At 37.0% G+C, this 19,603-nt stretch overlaps 5 protein-coding genes across 6 annotated transcripts in view; 2 read left to right on the top strand and 3 right to left on the bottom strand.

Moving 5' to 3' along the window:
• Positions 1–231: 231 nt before the first annotated feature.
• LOC106752215 (DNA replication licensing factor Mcm5) lies at positions 232–3,680 on the top strand. Its single transcript, XM_014633753.1, has 8 exons — positions 232–492; positions 603–858; positions 1,062–1,234; positions 1,333–1,667; positions 1,752–2,098; positions 2,563–2,996; positions 3,071–3,342; positions 3,448–3,680. The coding sequence occupies exons 1-8, from the start codon at positions 341–343 to the stop codon at positions 3,675–3,677; spliced, it is 2,199 nt and encodes a 732-aa protein (XP_014489239.1). The 5' UTR covers positions 232–340; the 3' UTR covers positions 3,678–3,680.
• Positions 3,681–3,765: 85 nt separating this feature from the next.
• Positions 3,766–5,707, bottom strand: LOC106752210 (alcohol dehydrogenase [NADP(+)]-like). Its single transcript, XM_014633743.1, has 6 exons — positions 5,415–5,707; positions 5,036–5,200; positions 4,719–4,922; positions 4,521–4,637; positions 4,032–4,426; positions 3,766–3,857 (listed from the first exon to the last, which is right to left on the bottom strand). Exons 1-6 carry the CDS (start codon positions 5,475–5,477, stop codon positions 3,803–3,805), a joined length of 999 nt encoding a protein of 332 aa, XP_014489229.1. The 5' UTR covers positions 5,478–5,707; the 3' UTR covers positions 3,766–3,802.
• Positions 5,708–6,483: 776 nt separating this feature from the next.
• On the bottom strand, positions 6,484–15,095 carry LOC106752204 (eukaryotic translation initiation factor 2-alpha kinase 4). Its single transcript, XM_014633733.1, has 14 exons — positions 14,953–15,095; positions 14,687–14,766; positions 14,293–14,462; positions 13,931–14,201; positions 13,285–13,833; positions 12,685–13,059; positions 12,065–12,601; positions 11,726–11,895; positions 11,128–11,570; positions 10,769–11,039; positions 10,132–10,651; positions 9,417–9,899; positions 6,832–7,742; positions 6,484–6,736 (listed from the first exon to the last, which is right to left on the bottom strand). Exons 2-14 carry the CDS (start codon positions 14,741–14,743, stop codon positions 6,610–6,612), a joined length of 4,884 nt encoding a protein of 1,627 aa, XP_014489219.1. The 5' UTR covers positions 14,744–14,766; positions 14,953–15,095; the 3' UTR covers positions 6,484–6,609.
• A 706-nt stretch (positions 15,096–15,801) lies between these two features.
• LOC106752209 (DNA/RNA-binding protein KIN17) lies at positions 15,802–17,959 on the top strand. 2 transcript variants are annotated; one of them, XM_014633742.1, is made up of 3 exons: positions 15,802–15,850; positions 16,014–16,553; positions 16,669–17,959. In XM_014633742.1, exons 2-3 carry the CDS (start codon positions 16,148–16,150, stop codon positions 17,457–17,459), a joined length of 1,197 nt encoding a protein of 398 aa, XP_014489228.1. In that variant the 5' UTR covers positions 15,802–15,850; positions 16,014–16,147; the 3' UTR covers positions 17,460–17,959. The 2 variants fall into 2 exon arrangements, with proteins under 2 accessions (XP_014489228.1, XP_014489227.1); XM_014633741.1 differs by having other exon boundaries at positions 15,831–15,939.
• A 56-nt stretch (positions 17,960–18,015) lies between these two features.
• The window catches only part of LOC106752214, a 2,887-nt gene continuing 1,299 nt past the window's right edge, over positions 18,016–19,603 (bottom strand). Inside the window, exon 4 of the mRNA XM_014633752.1 lies at positions 18,016–19,603. This exon is cut by the window's right edge and continues 1 nt beyond it. Within this exon, the coding sequence (XP_014489238.1) occupies positions 18,832–19,575 (744 nt within the window). The 5' untranslated portion in view covers positions 19,576–19,603 and the 3' untranslated portion in view covers positions 18,016–18,831.

Here is a 19,603-nt window from a genome sequence, read left to right as displayed (position 1 = left end):
GCCTCCTATTGGACGGTTTTTGGAAATTCCTCCAATGAAAAATATCGTCGCCATTTTTCCCGCGGGGAATGGGTGCGTTCAGAAATTCCACTTGACGGGTTAAACAGCGTTTAATTGACCAATCAAGGTGGAAAGAGTGAAAATTTCTTTATCATGATTGGTTAATAAATGCTCTGCTCCACCATTCGAATGAAATTTCTGAACGCACCCGACGCATCGCGTCAAATACATCATGAAAGTTTCCCGCCAAATTAGATATTTGCGGCTATTCACATACGTACTTGTTTATTTGATACGGTCTGCGCGTTTGATCAAATAGCTTCGATTAGATACTCGCACGATGGAAGGCTTCGATGATCCGGGAGTGTTTTTCTCGGATAACTTCGCGGTAGACGAGACCCACGAGAACCAAGTGAACCTCCAACACTCGAAGAAGAAATTCAAAGAATTTATTCGGCAATTCCACGAGGGTAACTTCAACTACAAATATCGGTAATTGTTTAAAATGTTTGCATTCTCTCATGTACACCTATGCAAGATTTTATAATCGTCTTTTAACACGAATATCTCTAACACTCGCACATTTTTTCTGTCATGATCAGAGACACCTTGAAACGTAATTACAACCTTTGTCAATACTGGCTGGAAATTAATTTGGAGGATCTAGCAGCCTACGATGAGTCTCTCGCTGAGAAAATTCAGAAGCTTCCAACGGAATACCTGCCCATCCTGGAGGAAGCCGCAAAAGATGTCGCAGATGAACTCACAGCACCTCGGCCAGAGGGTGAAGAGAAGATGGAGGATATTCAGGTGCTATTGTGCTCGGATGCTCATCCAAGTTCTCTGAGAGGGATGAAGGTAAAACCGTAATCAGCAGTCAATTTGCACGATAAAGAGGAAATGGAAATAACAGAGCTGAAATGCGATTTGGAGAAATACGCTCAGATACAAATGATTGTAGATTTAAACATAGAATAAACAACATATATATAATGTGAATTTTTAAGATACAATACTTTTGATTAAATATGTAATTTCATATAATTATCTTACTGTTACAGCCGGATATCGTCTCAAAGATAGTCAAAATTCCTGGTATAGTCGTTTCTGCATCCGGTATCAGAGCTAAGGCGACAAAAATTGCAATACAGTGTCGTTCGTGCAAGGTTACCCAAGTCAACATTCCTATTAAACCAGGTTTGGAAGGATACGTGCTACCTAGAAAATGTACGACGTAAGTTCCTTGTGAGATTTTTTATTAATCACTTTACAATATATTTCCATACCGTCTCACATTGCTACACAAGCAATTTTAATTTCCTTTATTTCCAGGGAACAAGCGGGTCGGCCGAAATGCCCTCTGGATCCCTTTTTCATCATGCCAGATAAGTGCCACTGCGTGGACTTCCAAGTTTTGAAACTTCAGGAATTGCCGGATCACATACCACAGGGCGAGATGCCCAGACATCTGCAATTGTACTGCGACCGGTACCTTTGCGACCGTGTTGTACCTGGCAATAGAGTGCTGATTCTCGGTATATATTCCATCAAGAAAGTGTCTAAGACAGGTGGCAAGGGTGCAAGCAGGGAAAAAGCATTAGTGGGTGTTCGAGCTCCGTATATTCGAGTTCTGGGCATCTCCGTAGATGGGGAAAATACGAATATTGGTGAATTGATGGCACAATATCTAAGCATTTAATATCCATGTGACTATTTGCATGTTATCTTTTCTTTGTGTTTCTCTCACGTAGGAACTCAGCCGCCCGTCACTACCGAAGAGGAGGATCTCTTCACCCGCTTAGCGACAGATCCGAATTTATACGAGAGAATTGCGAAGAGTATAGCACCCAGCATTTTCGGCGCGATCGACATAAAAAAGGCTATAGCGTGTTTGTTGTTCGGTGGATCCAGGAAACTGTTGCCTGATGGTCTTTGCAGGAGGGGCGACATCAATCTCTTGATGCTGGGTGATCCAGGCACTGCTAAGTCGCAATTGTTGAAATTCGCAGAAAGAGTCGCCCCGATAGCTGTTTACACGTCGGGAAAGGGTAGTTCTGCAGCCGGTCTAACAGCATCTGTGTCAAGAGATCCAGCAACTGTAAGTTGTATTTTCGAATCACCATCGTGAACTTTCGTGGCTAACAAGTACACGGAAAAAAAAATTAGTGTCAAGATTCATATTCTCATGTATAAGCAAGTATGTGTAATATTATAGCAAAAAGAAGTGAAACTTGCTTACGTGAAGAAATCCTACATAGTCTCAGTAAAAATATCGAATAGAAGAAACGATATCTTCAAATCGTGTACTCTTGACATGAAGATAATTGTCTTTTCTAACCGATATTTCTTCCTTTCATAACAATTATTCTCAAATAACTAAAATATGATATTTTTAGCGGAACTGTATAGAATTTCTCCGCGTAAATAAGTTTTATCTTTATATAAAACTATATATTCTTATATATGAAAATATGATTCTTGAATTGATACAAATTTTCTTCTCGTGTATACTTTATGACTTAACGTGCTAATAATAATGTAGATATATATTACTGTTTTCAGAGGAACTTCGTCATGGAAGGTGGTGCGATGGTTTTAGCGGATGGTGGGGTCGTGTGTATCGACGAGTTTGACAAGATGAAAGAGGACGACCGAGTGGCGATACACGAAGCCATGGAGCAACAGACGATTTCTATAGCGAAGGCGGGAATAACGACAACTCTGAACACACGTTGCTCCGTGTTAGCGGCGGCTAATTCCGTCTTTGGCCGTTGGGATGATATAAAGGGAGAGGAGAACATAGATTTCATGCCGACGATATTGTCACGTTTCGATATGATATTTATTGTTAAGGATGAGCACGAACACAATAGAGATGTGACGTTGGCTAAACACGTTATAAGTATTCATTGTAATGCTGGCCAGATTACGGAACAGTCGGTAGAGGGTGAGATCCCTGTGCACATTCTCAAGAAATACATTAATTATTGCAGAACGTAAGTATCTTGTTATGTATAAAGCATGAATTTCACGGATCTTAACGAGTCATATTTCTCTCGTGATGACGCAGACGTTGCGGTCCAAGGCTCAGCGTGGAAGCGGGGGAGAAATTGAAGAATCGTTACGTGATGATGCGAGCCGGCACGAGGGAACACGAGAAGGACTCCGAGAAGAGATTGTCTATACCCATAACAGTCAGGCAACTCGAAGCTATTATACGAATGTCCGAAGCTCTGGCCAAGATGCAGATGCAACCTTTTGCAACTGAAGTCCACGTTAACGAAGCTTTGAGGCTCTTTCAAGTGTCTACGCTAGAAGCTGCAATGTCTGGATCGTTAGCAGGTAAAAACTGCAAATTTAAAATATAAATGGAATTGTGATATTATAATTATTCTAAATTAATTTTTCAACTTGATTGATTTACTTATTTATTTATTGTGATAACAGGAGCGGAAGGATTTACCTCGGAAGAAGACCACGAAATATTGTCCCGTATCGAGAAGCAATTGAAAAATAGATTTCCTATTGGACATCAGGTATCTGAGCAAAATATAGTGAAAGATTTTCTCAAACAGTCATTCCCAGAACGCGCCGTTTACAAAGTTATACATACGATGATACGTCGCGGTGAACTTCAACATCGTTTGCAACGTAAAATGTTGTACAGACTGCATTGAAGAATAACGGAAACGTCTTCAATGTATAATTATATGATATCGTATTGTTGCGCTTTTTTTTTTGTATGTTACGTAATCCTCTTTCAACTATTTCAATACGAACTAACGATTCCTTGCGTGTTAATTTATAATAATTGCGGAAGTTCACTTTTAAACGGATAATGGGGATGATCCTCGATCCTGAAAAGCGAATAATTTGTTACGTACGTTATTTTAAAAGTATGACTCCCTGTACAACCATTTTACACATGGAAGAGAGGAATTTATATAAGAAATATACAATATTTTTATATCGCCGATATATTTCAACTGTTGTAATATCTAAAAAAAAAAAATAAGTGCGCATTAACTTACCCCTTGAAAAATAAGAAGTTGAAGATCCTCCCACTGGCATTTTTATCTAAAGTACTCAGCTGTTTCATATCTTCCTCTGTCAGAGCGAAATCAAACAGATCGATATTTGACTTAATTCTTTCCGAGGATGAGCTTTTAGGAATAATGACGATGCCCAATTGCAGTAAGTAGCGCAACAAAACTTGCGCTGATGTTTTCTCACATTTCACAGCGATGTTTTGAACAATCGGATGATTGAGTAGATCGGGAAATTCATCCAGATTGTAGTTATATTTCGTTCGGAAGTGTGTCTTAGCAGCTGGAGATCCCAGCGGACTGTAACCTGTCACGATGATATCGTGCTTCTTGCACAATTCTCGAATTGATTTCTGCTGCAAGTACGCGTGCAATTCTACCTAACAACACACGAAGTTCACTTGAGAAAATCGTTGCATAATAATTCACAATGGTAGTTGTATACTCATCGTATTTCAGTCTATATTAATTTACCTGGAGATTACTCGGTTTTATTTGTGCGTTCTCCAATATAGTCAAAATTTGTTCTTCATTGAAGTTACTTAAACCTATAGACTTGGTACGTCCCAACTTGACTTGCTCCTCCATTTCCTGCAAAATGACCTCGTGATTTCCTTTCAGAAATTTCCTTTGTACATCACGGTGTATATCTTACCAGAATTGTTCTCATACCTTCCACACTGAAATAGGATCTGTATCAAGATCGAGTATGTAATTTCCATCCTCATCAGTCGCCGCAGCATGTGTTCCTTCATCCAGTTTAAATGCAAAGGGCATGTGAACGAGATACATGTCTAAATAATCCAATCCAAGCTTCTCCAATGACAATTTAATAAATTTTGCCACATCGGAGGGTCGATTGCCAAAGTGAGGCAACTGAAAACATTGTAACAAAACCTGAATGTATTTTTGCTTAACAAAAAGGACCCAGCATGATAATTATTAAATAATTCATCGTATTAAATCTTATTCTTATATAATAGGTTTACCTTTGTTGTAATAAAAAGTTCTTCTCTGGTGCCACCTTTCTCGAACCACTTTTTCAAGGCGTTGCCAATAGCTTCTTCATTGTTATAGTTGCTCGCTGTGTCGATATGTCTGTAACCACATTCTAGAGCGCTACTCACGGCAGTTTCAATTTCTTCTGGCTTAGACTGAAAAAAACGTTGCATTCTTTTAAAAAAATTGAAAAATCGTTCTCATATTTGCCAGGGCTGTTTTTGCATGCCGAACAAGAATTGGTAGTACGGAAGAAAGGTGGATACAGGGGCGTGCAAATTGATGACGTTATAAAACATGATTACGCGCACAAATTAGAGAAAACTGTGTTACTATTATCAGCAAGGCGTCTTAACGTTATCTTATCACCTGCCACGTTCCTAGTCCTACAGTGGGCATATCATATCCTGACAGCAGTCGTACAGAACGCATACTTGATCCTTGTGTGTTCAATGTTCTTGTCACTTCTCAGCCATAAATAAGAACCTATGCGAATGAGAATTACAGCAAACGCGTTAATACAGCGACGTCATATTCAGGGGAATAATTCTGCGTTCGAGTTCCGTATAGTGCCGTACTATTTTTGGTGAAATTTATATACGAGATAAACAGTACCGCTTGGACACGTCCGCGTTTCTAAAGTTAGATGCACCCTAGCGGACACGCAAATCCCTGCACACGTTGCGAGGCTGCGGTCATATATATTTCAAAGTCGTATTGATTGCGCGAGGGTTGCCACGCCGCGGCTGATTCAGGTAAGAGAAGCAACGCTCGCCTCGTTTAAGCAGCAGTAAAATCGAAGAAGGACGGCTCGGGTGAATATAATAACTGAAGTTTACGCAGGAAATGATAAACTGGAGAAACAAACGAAACATCTTGAGAAATGAATATCGAAAATATGACGACGAAAGAAAAGAGAATTGGCAAAGTACAAAATGTTATATATTCATAGATAATACACACAACCATCAGTTTACAATTGCAATATTCATATTCGTCGCATTGATCGCGTATCAAATAATCTTAGAATATATTTCTCAGTCGTGATGTGTTAAAAGGAATACGCTTTTGGAGGAATTAGTGCACTTGAGATGTACATCACGCTCGTTACATAATAGTTCTTACATATACGAGGAAAAACATCTGAATACACTTTAATCTCACAATATAAAAGTTGAAGTGTTGAAGATACAACACAATATAAAAGTTGAACTGTTGAAGATACAACTGTTTTATATATATATATATATATATATATATATTGCAATGAACATGCTTGATTCAAATATCGCATTGCATTTCGAAACTCAATTTTTTTCAAATCGTCATATAGGCACTCTTTTTTTATTAAACGTTACTAATACTCATAAACTAATACTTATATATTAATACTTATATATTTATAAAGATATATGTATACTATAAATATATATATATCTGTAGTACAAAAAGTGCTTACACATCTAATTTTTTATGATCTATCGCGTGTCCTGGTTCATGTATCATTGTCATCATCACTGATCCTTTACCGATCATTACGAAAATAAACTTCGGTAACATTATCTTATATCAGAGTCAAATATCCGCTGTCCGTCAGGCTGTATAGTATTTCCACAGGTCTTGACTTTTCACTTCGTAATTCCCTCATTCTCTCGCATATCTGCTTGACGTACTTCTTATGCCGTGGATGCCTGAAAATCAATATATTTCGTATAATAATTGAAACAAGGAGATGTATAATAATTGAAACAAGGATTGTTCACAAACAATTCATAGTTTAACTCACTTGTTTATCACGATTTGAATACTCTTATGGAAGATCTGCTCCTCCTCATCGATCTCCAAGAAACTGATTATCGTCCTTACGACAGACATCTCCAGGAAGACCGCAAAGATCTCGATCGAAACTTTATGCGATATTCTCTGCAAGTAGGACGACATTTGCGCCAGTATGCTGTTCTTGAAACTTCTCCTGCCGCTTCCGGACAGCTTGTCCTTATCCGAGAGAATAAAATTGATGTTGACATTAACCGGATTACTGGGCGTTATCGACGACACGTCGTTTCCGTTCACTTTGCTGTCGGATCTGTTCAGTATCGGCGACGCAGTCTCGGACTGCCGTTGCAGGTAATCGGCGATGTCGTGTATGTTGATCTTTTTCTCCTGAAATCTATCCCTCTCCCACGTTTGCAATCTCAGAGCGTCCTTCTCCCCGCTTCTCAACGATATTATCTGACTGATCGAGTTCTCCCGACAGTACTCGAGTATCTCCTCCGTGGTACAGAGATCCAATATCGTGACCTTCAACCCTAACGACCAGATCTCCCGTAACACGTCGATCATCTCTTTCTCTCTTCGTCCTCCGCTCCCCTGACTTCCCTCGCAACACACGGCCACGTCGATGCCACATTTGTTCTCACCGCCCAGATTCTCGCACGCTTCCGTCACGGCGGACACCAACTTGTCCAACGATATGCTGATACCGGCACCGTATTGCTTCGTCTCTTTACTGGCCATTCCGGTATGCTCCAGGATTTTCCTGAACGACATCAGCATCTTGTCGTATCGGCCACCCGCCGCTATGACATCCTGACCATCTCGTTTCCGTTTGTGTTTCAGCTCGCACGTTATCTGATATATCATACCGCTGTATTGTTGCACGTTGTACGTTAATAGAGGTACAACGGTAATAGGCCACTGTGAAATAACAAGAAGAAGATAAAACAATGGTAGTGAAATAATTTTACAAATTAATTAAAAATTAAAATTCACTTGTACTTTGTGGAAAGAGCCAATGTCCATTTCCGCGGACTCTCCAAAATTTAGTTCTGAGCAGTTTTAATTGAAAATCGAGGAATAGACACGGGTCCTCCTTCTTCCATGGTACCGAAACACACACACACATAGGGTTTTTATATATTTATCGAAAGTGTGGAAACAATGGAATATCTTGAAAACGAAGCAATTGACAGAAAGAAAAAATGGTTCAGACAAAAGTGGTGACCTTTAGCTTTACCGTTAACTTCTGTTGTATAGCCAATAATTCAAAAAATCAATTTTATTTTTTTTTAATAGAATCATATAGTTTTTTTTAGTACAAGTCAATTCCTCTGCTCATCCTGTGTGTAAAAATATGAAAATAAAATCGTACTTTTCGACAATCTTACCCCGGTACTTTTATACGCAGAATGAAAAGAGAAATCGATTTGTTAAAAAAAAAAAAAAAAAAAAAAAAAAAAAAAAAAAAAAAAAAAAAAAAAAAAAAAAAAAAAAAAAAAAAAAAAAAAAAAAAAAAAAAAAAAAAAAAAAAAAAAAAAAAAAAAAAAAAAAAAAAAAAAAAAAAAAAAAAAAAAAAAAAAAAAAAAAAAAAAAAAAAAAAAAAAAAAAAAAAAAAAAAAAAAAAAAAAAAAAAAAAAAAAAAAAAAAAAAAAAAAAAAAAAAAAAAAAAAAAAAAAAAAAAAAAAAAAAAAAAAAAAAAAAAAAAAAAAAAAAAAAAAAAAAAAAAAAAAAAAAAAAAAAAAAAAAAAAAAAAAAAAAAAAAAAAAAAAAAAAAAAAAAAAAAAAAAAAAAAAAAAAAAAAAAAAAAAAAAAAAAAAAAAAAAAAAAAAAAAAAAAAAAAAAAAAAAAAAAAAAAAAAAAAAAAAAAAAAAAAAAAAAAAAAAAAAAAAAAAAAAAAAAAAAAAAAAAAAAAAAAAAAAAAAAAAAAAAAAAAAAAAAAAAAAAAAAAAAAAAAAAAAAAAAAAAAAAAAAAAAAAAAAAAAAAAAAAAAAAAAAAAAAAAAAAAAAAAAAAAAAAAAAAAAAAAAAAAAAAAAAAAAAAAAAAAAAAAAAAAAAAAAAAAAAAAAAAAAAAAAAAAAAAAAAAAAAAAAAAAAAAAAAAAAAAAAAAAAAAAAAAAAAAAAAAAAAAAAAAAAAAAAAAAAAAAAAAAAAAAAAAAAAAAAAAAAAAAAAAAAAAAAAAAAAAAAAAAAAAAAAAAAAAAAAAAAAAAAAAAAAAAAAAAAAAAAAAAAAAAAAAAAAAAAAAAAAAAAAACTACATGATTCCACAAAAACATTAAATTGACTTAAATTGAATTTTTTAATGTACAACGAAGTTGAGGTCATCAACTTGAGTCCAGTGATGCCAATGATGGCACCGATGCCACAACGCACACAAGCGTCGCATGAGCGTCCATGAGCGTGTACAGCTTCAGCCGTCTTCGGTTGACTCGACGCGAACCGAAGACGGCCCTTCATTGGCATCACTATTTGAGTCCCCCCTCCAAATCCTACAACTTTCGTCAGAAGCATTTTTTTGGCAATTGCTTCATTTCCAAAACGTTCCACTGTTTCTACACTTTTAGTAAATAAACTCTGTATATTCAAAGCTTTACCTTTACGCCTAAACTTTCTACATTGGATATCACGGTTTCTATATCTTTCAGTCCTTCCTTAGCCAAGCCTGCGGCGTCTCCTCTTCTTCTCGTTATCGTCCTCAGGACACTGGTAATCTTTGCAACGGAACTCTCCGTTTCGAGTAAATTGAAAAACGTCTCCATAGCTTGATCGGTAAGGCACAAACTGATCAGGTGCGTTTGGACTTGAAACTTCGAGAACTTGCCGTCACGGGCGTTCTGCAGTATCGAATATATGTCCTCATATTTATCCTTCTCCACGCCGCAGTACATTAACACGGCTTGTAACAGTGACGTGTGATTCAGGCGCACTACGAAATTGCGCTCTTGTATTTGCGGTAGCTCGTTGCAAATCTCCCATATGATGAAGATCAATTCAGCTTCTGACATCAAGTTGTTGGCTACGGGACTGATGATGTCGAAAGCACACTCGTACAATTCCCTCGGATGAAAGCCTCGAGCCTGCAATATGATCCGATATAAATAAATCGTCGCTTCAGATCTCGGTCTTAGAGCCGATTGTTCCATCTTTTTGGTAAGATTTACCCGACAGGTGTCTATTATTAGGTAAACATCAATAGCTGCTATTGATTGGTCGGTTCAATAGATAGCCTGTCGGTTAAATCTTTTACATTAGCTAAAAAAGACATTAATTGAGTTTCCGACGAAATTTGTCGAAAGCGCCAATATATACCTTCTTATCTCTGAACACTCGTTCGATAGCATATCTCCGAATATGCGATATATTGTTCCATATGATGTATCTGGCGAAGGGTGTGCGAAGGTCATGGGGTATGGAGACAATGCTACCGGTGCGCGTCATCAGTTTAACGCTGGACTCGGTGAAACTGTTGTGCTGGTCGGACTTGGGCATCAGCAACGGAGTGGTGAGACACAGGCCGCCGTGCTTCTTGAATATTTCAACGATCTTTTTCTTTATACTTTCCTGCAGAAACAGTTTTCTCGAGGAGAGGACACTTGGCATTCCCCTAGCAGGTAAATTCATGTCATAAGTAATATCCTCCGCTGGTGTAACTTCTTGCGTGAAACAGGACGCCACTAAATACTTGTATGCTTTACTTTGACTGTTGGACAACGTGTGGCGCACCATCTCTTGCAGCTCTGTTTCTTCCAGCTTAGGTGGCGGCAAGTATTCGGATGATAGTAATTCTTGAGCGGTGGGTCGCTGACTCGGGTCGTGACTTAGCAGCCAACTGGAAGAATTTGTAATAATGTTTTATCCTGAATTATTTCATATAATTCATAGAGAGAGGGGGAGAAAAAACGATGCACCCGTGTAGATTTGGTTTTCTTGAGTTAGATTTTCTTACCGTATAATATGAATTTGATGTGGTATGTCGGTTCCCACTATGTCGGTAGGGAAAACGATCTCTTTCATGCGCAGGTTCAAGAGAACCTTGACGCGCTCCATCCCGGTCGTCAGAGGTTTGTGCGTCATTTCGAAGAAAATAATTCCTAAGCTGTAGATATCTACTTTTTGATTATAATTCGCTTTGACAGTCTTCGCGGAAAGTTCGGGCGCTACATACAAAGCTGTCCCGACTTCTCCAGTGAGAGATCTCTCCACGTCGAAACTCGCCCCTGGAAAGAGATGAAGCCGATTGTAAAGTACGTGGATTTATCAATTTACCGTATTAATAAACGATTCGTGATTAAATATTATTCGTACCTTTTTCAATGACATGTGATTCTTTATCAGTGCCAATAGTGTGAACTAACGTCGATAATATATTAGTCGTGGCTAATCCGAAATCCCCTATCTTGACGTTATCGTTACTGTCGAGAAATATATTTACAGGCTTCAAGTCTCTGTGTATCATACCCTGCTGGTGAATATGCGCCAAACCTTCCACCATTTCTCGGAATAACCTCCAGACGCGCTCACTATCTTCGTACAAGTCGTTATCTATGGCAGTTCTCAACGTGCTCTTCTCACAAAATTCCATTTGAATGTACATGAATTGTATTTCCTTCACCGTTACATCCTCACTCGAGTTTTCACCATCTTTCACATCGTCGTTCGAGATCTTGGACTTCGAGCACTTTTGCGAGATACTGTCTCTCTGAAATACTATACTATCGGAAGACTCGATTCTCCGTAAAGACCGCTTTCTGAAAAACAAAAAGTTAACATTTCTCTCGAGATTATAATCTCAGTTAGAATACCTTACATATACACACAATTGCAAAGTTCTATATATATATATATATATATATATATATATATATGTATAATATATCATTTCAAAAAGTTATATATATCTTACAAGAACGAGCAATCTTCGCTATCGGAATCGGAATCGGTTGAAGAGTCGCTGTTATCGTCTTCACTATCGTCTTCACTATCAGCCACATTTGCCAGAGACTCATACGATATATTCCATTCAACCTTATGCAAAGGCAGAGGGGACTTCTCTATTTCTTCACTTCTCAGTTGCTACAAAATTAATGTTACATATCTTTATAATAACATATATACCTGGCTATAATTAATCACAACTAATTTCTCGACGATAACTCGTCATCAATTGATTATAAAATAAAAACATTGTTAGTTGTTTCTTTTTTTTTCACAAGCAAAACATCACTTTGAGTAACACACTTACGTCAACTATATCTGACTTGTCCTGCGTGATAGATCTGTCTTCAGACGTAGTGGCCGGTGTTAAATGACTGTGCCTGGTGGAGTCGTCCAAGGTGGCACTCTCGATCCATGAATTGTAGTAGCGCACTACGTTCTCATGATTCATCCTAGACAGCAGTTTCACCTCGCGCGTAATTTTCTTGTTCAGTAGCTTCTTCATCGGATTTAATTTTATTCGTTTGATGGCGTAAATCCCACCGTCCAACTTATTCTTCACTTTGAGAACATCGCCGAAGGCTCCTTTCCCCAACCACTTTAACACTTCAAATTCATTCTGTATTCGCGACTGCCCGCCCATCGACGGTAGGTAGAACTGAACATCGTTGTCCGGCTCTTCCGGCTCGAGCTTGTTCTCCTTCTCGTCATCATCCGGCGTTGCCGGCGACAAACCTCGTTCTAACGGTATTTTTATGAAACTGTGTTGCTGCAATTCTTCCGCGGACCAACGCATTCTCTCGTCGTCGATAAGACACTTTGATAGAAAGTCTCTTAAGTGATGCTGAAAAAAAAAATAAATCACTCAACTTCGAGCAAATATACTACGTAAATCGTTGCATCTTGTCGATAAAAAAAAAATCTCACCTGCGGGATCACTGTCAGATCAATCTCATCGCCGGATATGATTTGCCCTTTCAACAGTGACAGCAGTAATACTCCATATCTATATATATCAGCCTTTTTACCTCCTCGGCACTGGATTGTTGGAAAATCATGTTCAGTCTTTGCTAAAGAGTTCGAGTGATACATGTCCGACAGTCTTTTGTCCAACGAGTAATCGGATAATCTTATAATGCCTATGCGGTCTATGTAAACGCTGGTGTCGCGCAAGTCTTTGTGCACCACGTCGTTCTTGTGAAGATACTGTAAAGCTTCGAGAACACCGGTTGCCAAGTGCCTCAGCATGTCGATGTCAACTGGAATGTTTTCTGTCAGGAAGAACGAGCACGTGGTTCCAACCTATTTTACAATAATCAATGTTAATATGAAAATAAATATTATTCTTAGCTGCATAAAATATATAGCTCTATAGTTCATACATATATATATATGTGGTATGTGGTATGTGGTATGTAAATATATATACATATATATATATGTATGAACTATAGATAGATAGATATATATATATATATNATATATATATATATATATATATATATATATATATATATATTTACATACCACAAATTCTTGAAGTATATAAATGTCTAAATTATTGTTGTTCTGTAAATATTTCATATTTAAATAATGCACGAGATTCGGGTGATGCAGTTTGTACAGGTGATTAAGTTCTTGTTCCAGGCTAGCAATTTGTTTCATCGCGTGATGTATATTGATAGCTTCCTGAGTAGAGTTATCGTTCTGTGCCACTGTGCACTTCAACGTCCATTCCGTAACAGCCAATAATTCCCCGGTGTTCATGTCCACACCGGCGTATACTATGGAACCCTTCGTACTGTGACCCAAACACTTTCCTCGATGCACTTGTCTCTCGCCCTTGTTACTGTCGAAATGGAGAAGCTTGATGCCTCTGTGCTCGCACTGCGACCCCTCGGAACTTTCCGACGTACTGTCGTGTTGACGTTTAACGTGATTTTTCCTTCGATTGTGCGGAGACGACGGTATCGATCTAAGGGCAGAGTCAGAGTCTGTGGATAGAGCTGTGTCTTTCCGATTACGCATCTCAGCTTTCAGGGCTTCCTGACGTTTCTGTATGGCGTCTTGTAGCACCTAACAAAATATCCATGATATATATATATATATATATATATAGACACCTTATCTCAATACATTATACAACATTGCACAAAATCACATCAATCCAAACCTGTTTTTCTTTATCCTCCTTCATCTGCTTCTCCTGCTTCTCTTGCATCTCACATTGTATCTTCTCCAGACGTCTCGACACCATTTCCTCATAGAAACTACTGTAACCTGGCTTATTGTGTTCGTGTAAGTATTTCTCAACATGCTGACTGAGTTCAAAGATCATAACTTCGCCTTTCAAGTTCCTCGCCGAATTTTCCAGCTCTGAGGATAAGACTGCAACTTGTTCATGTGATAATCCCTTGCTATTTTGCAGTTCGATAGAAGGTATTCTAAAATATTACAGATGATATGCATATTAAGAAATATTATGTAGTTTTGTAAAATAAAAATATTTGGAAGATATATTTGTGTAAGACTTACTCGTCAGGATACTTGTCGCCACATGTAACGTGCAAGTCTACCTGCGCATGAATCTGTGCCGGCCCTGACATACCCCTTTGCGGCGTCAAGGTAATGACTATATCCAGGGATTGCCATCTTTTCTTATTTTTGTTCTTCCGTAAGTCGCGCAACTCGTCACCAAAAATAGACTATATCATGGGAAATTGTACGAAACATTAAGAAAAATCTGTTAAAATTTAAAAGCTACAAATTCGTAGATATATTCACGTGTGTATTTTATTTATCTATTAGCGTGTACGTATGCACGTGTATTGCATACACGTATATCGCATACACGTGTACCGGATACACGTGTATCGCATACACGTGTATCGCATACACGTGTATTATATATACGCATATTGTAAAATACCTTCAAGACTGCCAGTTCATTTTGTTGCTGATCCTTCCAGGTTTCAATGTGAGACATATTGACGTCCTGATATCCAGCCACTTTACATAAATTAATAAATTATAAATTTCGTAAAAAATGAAATGCTATGCTGTAAAACAGTAACGAACAATAAAGTAACAGTAAAGAAAAGGAGGTAAATTTAATTTTTACCATGTTTAGCCGATATATAAATACTCATTTGATTATATCGTGATATATTTTTAAATGCTTGATATTTGTCTTACAATGCTGAATTTAATTAGCTCGAACTGGCCTCAATCACCTCTGACTTTCGCGAAACACCAGAATACACTTGAGTATACACGATGCGACTCGACCGAACAGCTACACGTGAATGCCTAACGTAAACACACGACGCGTCTTTCTACCTTTGCCGCGTCCATAGAGATATAAGAATAGAGGGAACAAGGGAGATATGCTACCTGTAAGTGGAAGTGATAGAGGCAAAGAGAGAGATGGATGCCGAGTGTCCTATCTGTCTTTTTCTAGTCACGCGCTGGGATTGGCTGCCGCGCCAACGACGATATAGCTATACATTTTTCTCCGTCCAATTCAAAGAAACTGTCATTGCTAAAATGATCACTGCAAATATATGCTGTTTTTACTTCAAAATACAAAGGTAGTTGAAGTATATTCAACAATTTACGCCTTATATCTACATCCTTCGGTAGCCTACAACATTTACACATTTTTTTAAATGTAGGAAAAAATAACATAATTATTTGAGGTTACGTATTTGTACTTTCTTACGAGTGAAAACTGCGGTTACATCCAGGATAAGACTCCGCCTTGCATTTCAAACAATGCCTCATTTTTAAACAAATCGCGTCCAATTATTATTTTGTTAACGTTCGAATATTTAACGAATTTTAATTCTACACACATGTGCACGCATATTTACAAAACGAAATTTTAGTCTGCTTTCTCCCCTCCTGACGTCGCGTGGTCGTCTTGGCGGCTCATTGTAACAACCAATCACAGCGCTCAACTAGAAAGAGACAGATAGGACACTCGGCATCCATCTCTCTCTTTGCCTCTATCACTTCCACTTACAGGCTTGTTCCCTCTATTCTTATATCTCTATGGCCGCGTCCTATGGGCAGAAGCAAATGGCCGGGTTCAGTACGTTTACTTTGTAACTGTTGAAAGTTTCCTGAATTGAAATTGGATTATTCTTTTAGATCTACAGGAATAATCCAATGTCAGCACAGGTAACTTCCAACAATTGTAAACTAAGCGTTCTGCTGAACGCGGCCAATATCTCTCATCATCTGGTTTTTTTTAGTTACACTGCTGAACTAAAAAGAACGGACCACTTGACTCGGGTCGGAATTCGCTGAAATCTCCATTTATCTCCAGTCGGTCCTTAACCTTCGACTCGTTAATAGGTCGTAAACGTTGGAGGGAAGCTCGTAAACAATGGGAAAACACGAAGTGGGCACGCCGAAGTACATCGCTAATAAGATCAAAGCGAAAGGACTGCAGAAATTGAGGTGGTATTGCCAAATGTGTCAGAAGCAGTGCAGGGATGAAAATGGATTCAAGTGTCACACGATGTCGGAGTCACATCATCGTCAGTTGTTGCTCTTCGCCGAGAACGCACACCGATACATGGATCAATTTTCGAAGGATTTTTCGAACGGCTACTTGAACTTACTGAAGAGACAATTTGGCACCAGACGAGTACCGGCGAATCGTGTTTATCAGGAATATATCTCTGATCGGGGCCACATACACATGAATGCGACGCAGTGGCTCACATTAACAGCATTTGTGAAGTGGTTAGGACGTACCGGACAATGCGTTGTTGACGAAACTGAGAAAGGTTTGTACATGTTTTGTTGCTGATATTTTCCTTTGCAATTGTTGGTAAAATCGAAAAATCTTATATGCCAATAAAGGATTGTAAATTTTATAGAATGAATGTTATGATTTTTTAGGCTGGTATGTAACATACATTGACAGGGACCCTGAAACACTTGCTGCACAAGAAAGGAAAGCCAAGAAGGAGAAAATGGATAAGGATGACGAGGAGCGACTGATGGATTTCATCGAGAAACAAGTGGAGAGAGCCAAGCAGGACCCGAAGGAAGGAGAGAGCGAGGCATCCAAGACGCCGCTGATGCGTCCCGAGAATGACACACCTTTAGTTCTTGACATAAAACTCAAGCCGAAACCAAAATTACTCCCTGTATTCAACAAAGTGAAGCAGGAAAAGGTGAAAGGTGAAAATATCAGCAAGGACCAATCTATCCTGAGTAAATCAACCGATGAGAAAGACAAGAAACGAAAGGTACATAGCGACAACAACGACAAAGAAATCAAGTCTAAGAAAAAGTTCAAATGCAACAACGATTCATCCGCGACTGAAGGCTGGCTCAAAGAAGGTTTAATGGTTAAAGTAACCACGAAGAGTCTGGGTGAGAAGTATTACAAAGCTAAAGGTGTAGTTCAAACGATCTGCAAGGAAGGTTTTGTCGGTAAGATCAAGCTGAAGACTCCGGAAGAAGTTAACGGACACGTCATACGACTGGATCAGGAATACTTGGAAACGGTAATTCCTGCGATAGGCAAAGAGATCCTGATTCTTTGGGGGAAGCACAGAGGCAGGAAAGCGACAGTGAGAAAATTGCACATAGAGCGTTACAGTATAGACGTCGAGTTTGAGCCGGAGAGGACAATTGTGGAAATGCTCCCGTATGAACAAGTATGCAAGTATATAAGTGTGTAGATTTATTAGTCGCGTGGAGGAGTCATTAGGAAAAAGAGATGATGTATTTTCATATTACTCCGTAATATCCTTAATATACTTATTACGTTACTCTTTCCAACGAGCACCTGTGTACAAATTTAACAATATGATCTTAAATATTAATACTTTGTGTATAAGTGCTTTGCAGACAATTTGGAGAACGATTTTCTACAAAATGTCCATTAAAGTCAAATTTTCTTATTAAATATGAGACAAGTTGAGCTATTTGGATTTTTTACTAAATATATGTCATTTTATGCATATACATGCGCTATATGTTATGTAAGTATATATATATTATATCTAAGGTTGAAGTAGTAAAAATAAATATCACACATCTGTCCAATGTAAATGTTCACTGTCCATGTAAATGAAATACTGTAATTTACTAACTATCGTTAAAATTCTAACGATTGTTGGTGAAATCAGACTATTAAGAAATAAGAAATGTAAAATAAAACATAATTGTCAAGAAATAAATACATATATAAATTTTATATTGTTTTTTTTTTTTATAACATTTAACGACAAATATTTCATAAATTTTATGTTTATATATTAAAATTTTTTTTCTAATTACATACTTAATAAGAGTATTAACCACTTGCGCTGGAAAGCGTGCTACGCACGTCGTAATGCTTTTGTCGCAAAATCGCCAACGACGTGGTATACACGTCGTCAGGCAATTGTCACAGAAACGACGTGCGTGGCATATCGGCTGAGATTCTTTGCCAGAGCACTGATTCTCATTGCATTGCATAGCGTACAGTTGTCAATATATAACCTATATTCTAAATTAGTTTAGAAGATATAAGTCTTTCTCCAATTTCTCTAAGGCATCGAACACTGTGTGACGCCTCCCAGCGAGTTACACTGGACCGTTCTGGCACACGCGTTTGTGAATTTCTTGCCAGCGCAAGTGGTTAAGTATTATTTATTTAATATATATATAATATATATTTGATTACAAGATCTTTTTATAAATAATATATAATTTGTTTATTTATTTAAACAATAGAATGTATTATTATATTAGAAACTTTGTTTACCGTATTATGTATATGCTTATTATTGATTAAAAAAGAAAGAGACGAAATAGAAAATTTACTGTTACAATGTAGATACATTTTTTTAAAGAAGCAATGACAGTCATAATTATGTAGACAGATATGCAGATGTATTTTGTGTAGAGAGAATATGTACATATTTCTATAACACGCGATTTCCTTGGTTTTGTTGTTTTTATTTGTTTAATGAGTGAAACTATACAATAAATGATGAACTATAAGTGTGCAATGATGGAATTTAGATACAATATAAATTTTAAATAAATGTGAAGATACATGAAGTTTTACTTGGCTTTGTGGATCATCATCTCACGTAGCTTTTGTACTGCAAAACATTCTTTATCCAGTAAAACAATACGACCATTGATTTTAAACAATGCCTCTGGCATAAATTTGCGAAACATAACTACAGCAGAGCCTTCACTGAATATTTCTAATTTTTTTCCGTGTATTATATTACTTACAAACATGCCTTTAAACAACTTTTGCTTAGGGCTGTGATAAATTCTAAGTGGCATTGTTTTGGTGGTTATTATGAGTATGGCAGATGTAACTATACCGCCAAATACTGAAATTATCTTGCTAAATTTAGACGGAGGCTGCATTGTTATCAATGGATTTCCTTCTTCATCTGTGTTCATTAGACGTCCTTCTTCATCTATGTTCTCTTCTAAATATTTTTCATCTGGTTCTTCTTGATATAGACGTTTATATGGTTTTGACAGCGTTGGATCTGTGATAATTATGTATATTGCATTAAGTATTGAAAGGAAAAGGAATAACCATCCGCCATTATATGAAAGAATGATTAGTCTATGTATAGTTGTATGTTCTCTGTATATCAGCTTGTAATCGTCACTTATATTGTCCTTTAGTTTTAATTTCTTCTCTAATATGGAGTCTGATTTAATAGGATCAAAGTGTCCATAATTCTTCACACGTATAACTTGAGCAATAGGATTACAAATGACGCTCTTGAAGTAAGTAGCTCGATACAAAATAGGAGTTCTGCTCAAGATACAAGCCATTTTCTACTAGTGTATATATATATATATA

Source organism: Dinoponera quadriceps, unplaced genomic scaffold, assembly GCF_001313825.1.
Source record: "Dinoponera quadriceps isolate SergipeBrazil2010 unplaced genomic scaffold, ASM131382v1 scaffold479, whole genome shotgun sequence".
Lineage (NCBI taxonomy): Eukaryota > Metazoa > Arthropoda > Insecta > Hymenoptera > Formicidae > Dinoponera > Dinoponera quadriceps.
This window is presented reverse-complemented; position numbering and strand designations above follow the sequence as displayed.

Excerpts from the sequence above, each read along its gene's own strand:
- LOC106752215 (XM_014633753.1), top strand. The coding sequence starts at position 341 with ATGGAAGGCTTCGATGATCCGGGAGTGTTTTTCTCGGATAACTTCGCG. Across the intron at positions 2,099-2,562 it reads TGTCAAGAGATCCAGCAACT|AGGAACTTCGTCATGGAAGG; the intron begins GTAAGTTGTATT and ends TACTGTTTTCAG. Across the intron at positions 3,343-3,447 it reads AATGTCTGGATCGTTAGCAG|GAGCGGAAGGATTTACCTCG; the intron begins GTAAAAACTGCA and ends TTGTGATAACAG.
- LOC106752210 (XM_014633743.1), bottom strand. The coding sequence starts at position 5,477 with ATGCGTTCTGTACGACTGCTGTCAGGATATGATATGCCCACTGTAGGA. Across the intron at positions 5,201-5,414 it reads TAGGACTAGGAACGTGGCAG|TCTAAGCCAGAAGAAATTGA; the intron begins GTGATAAGATAA and ends CGTTTTTTTCAG. Across the intron at positions 4,923-5,035 it reads AACTTTTTATTACAACAAAG|TTGCCTCACTTTGGCAATCG; the intron begins GTAAACCTATTA and ends CAATGTTTTCAG.
- LOC106752204 (XM_014633733.1), bottom strand. The coding sequence starts at position 14,743 with ATGTCTCACATTGAAACCTGGAAGGATCAGCAACAAAATGAACTGGCA. Across the intron at positions 14,202-14,292 it reads GGCGACAAGTATCCTGACGA|AATACCTTCTATCGAACTGC; the intron begins GTAAGTCTTACA and ends GTAATATTTTAG. Across the intron at positions 9,900-10,131 it reads GAGTGTTCAGAGATAAGAAG|GCTCGAGGCTTTCATCCGAG; the intron begins GTATATATTGGC and ends ATCATATTGCAG.
- LOC106752209 (XM_014633742.1), top strand. The coding sequence starts at position 16,148 with ATGGGAAAACACGAAGTGGGCACGCCGAAGTACATCGCTAATAAGATC. Across the intron at positions 16,554-16,668 it reads TGTTGACGAAACTGAGAAAG|GCTGGTATGTAACATACATT; the intron begins GTTTGTACATGT and ends ATGATTTTTTAG.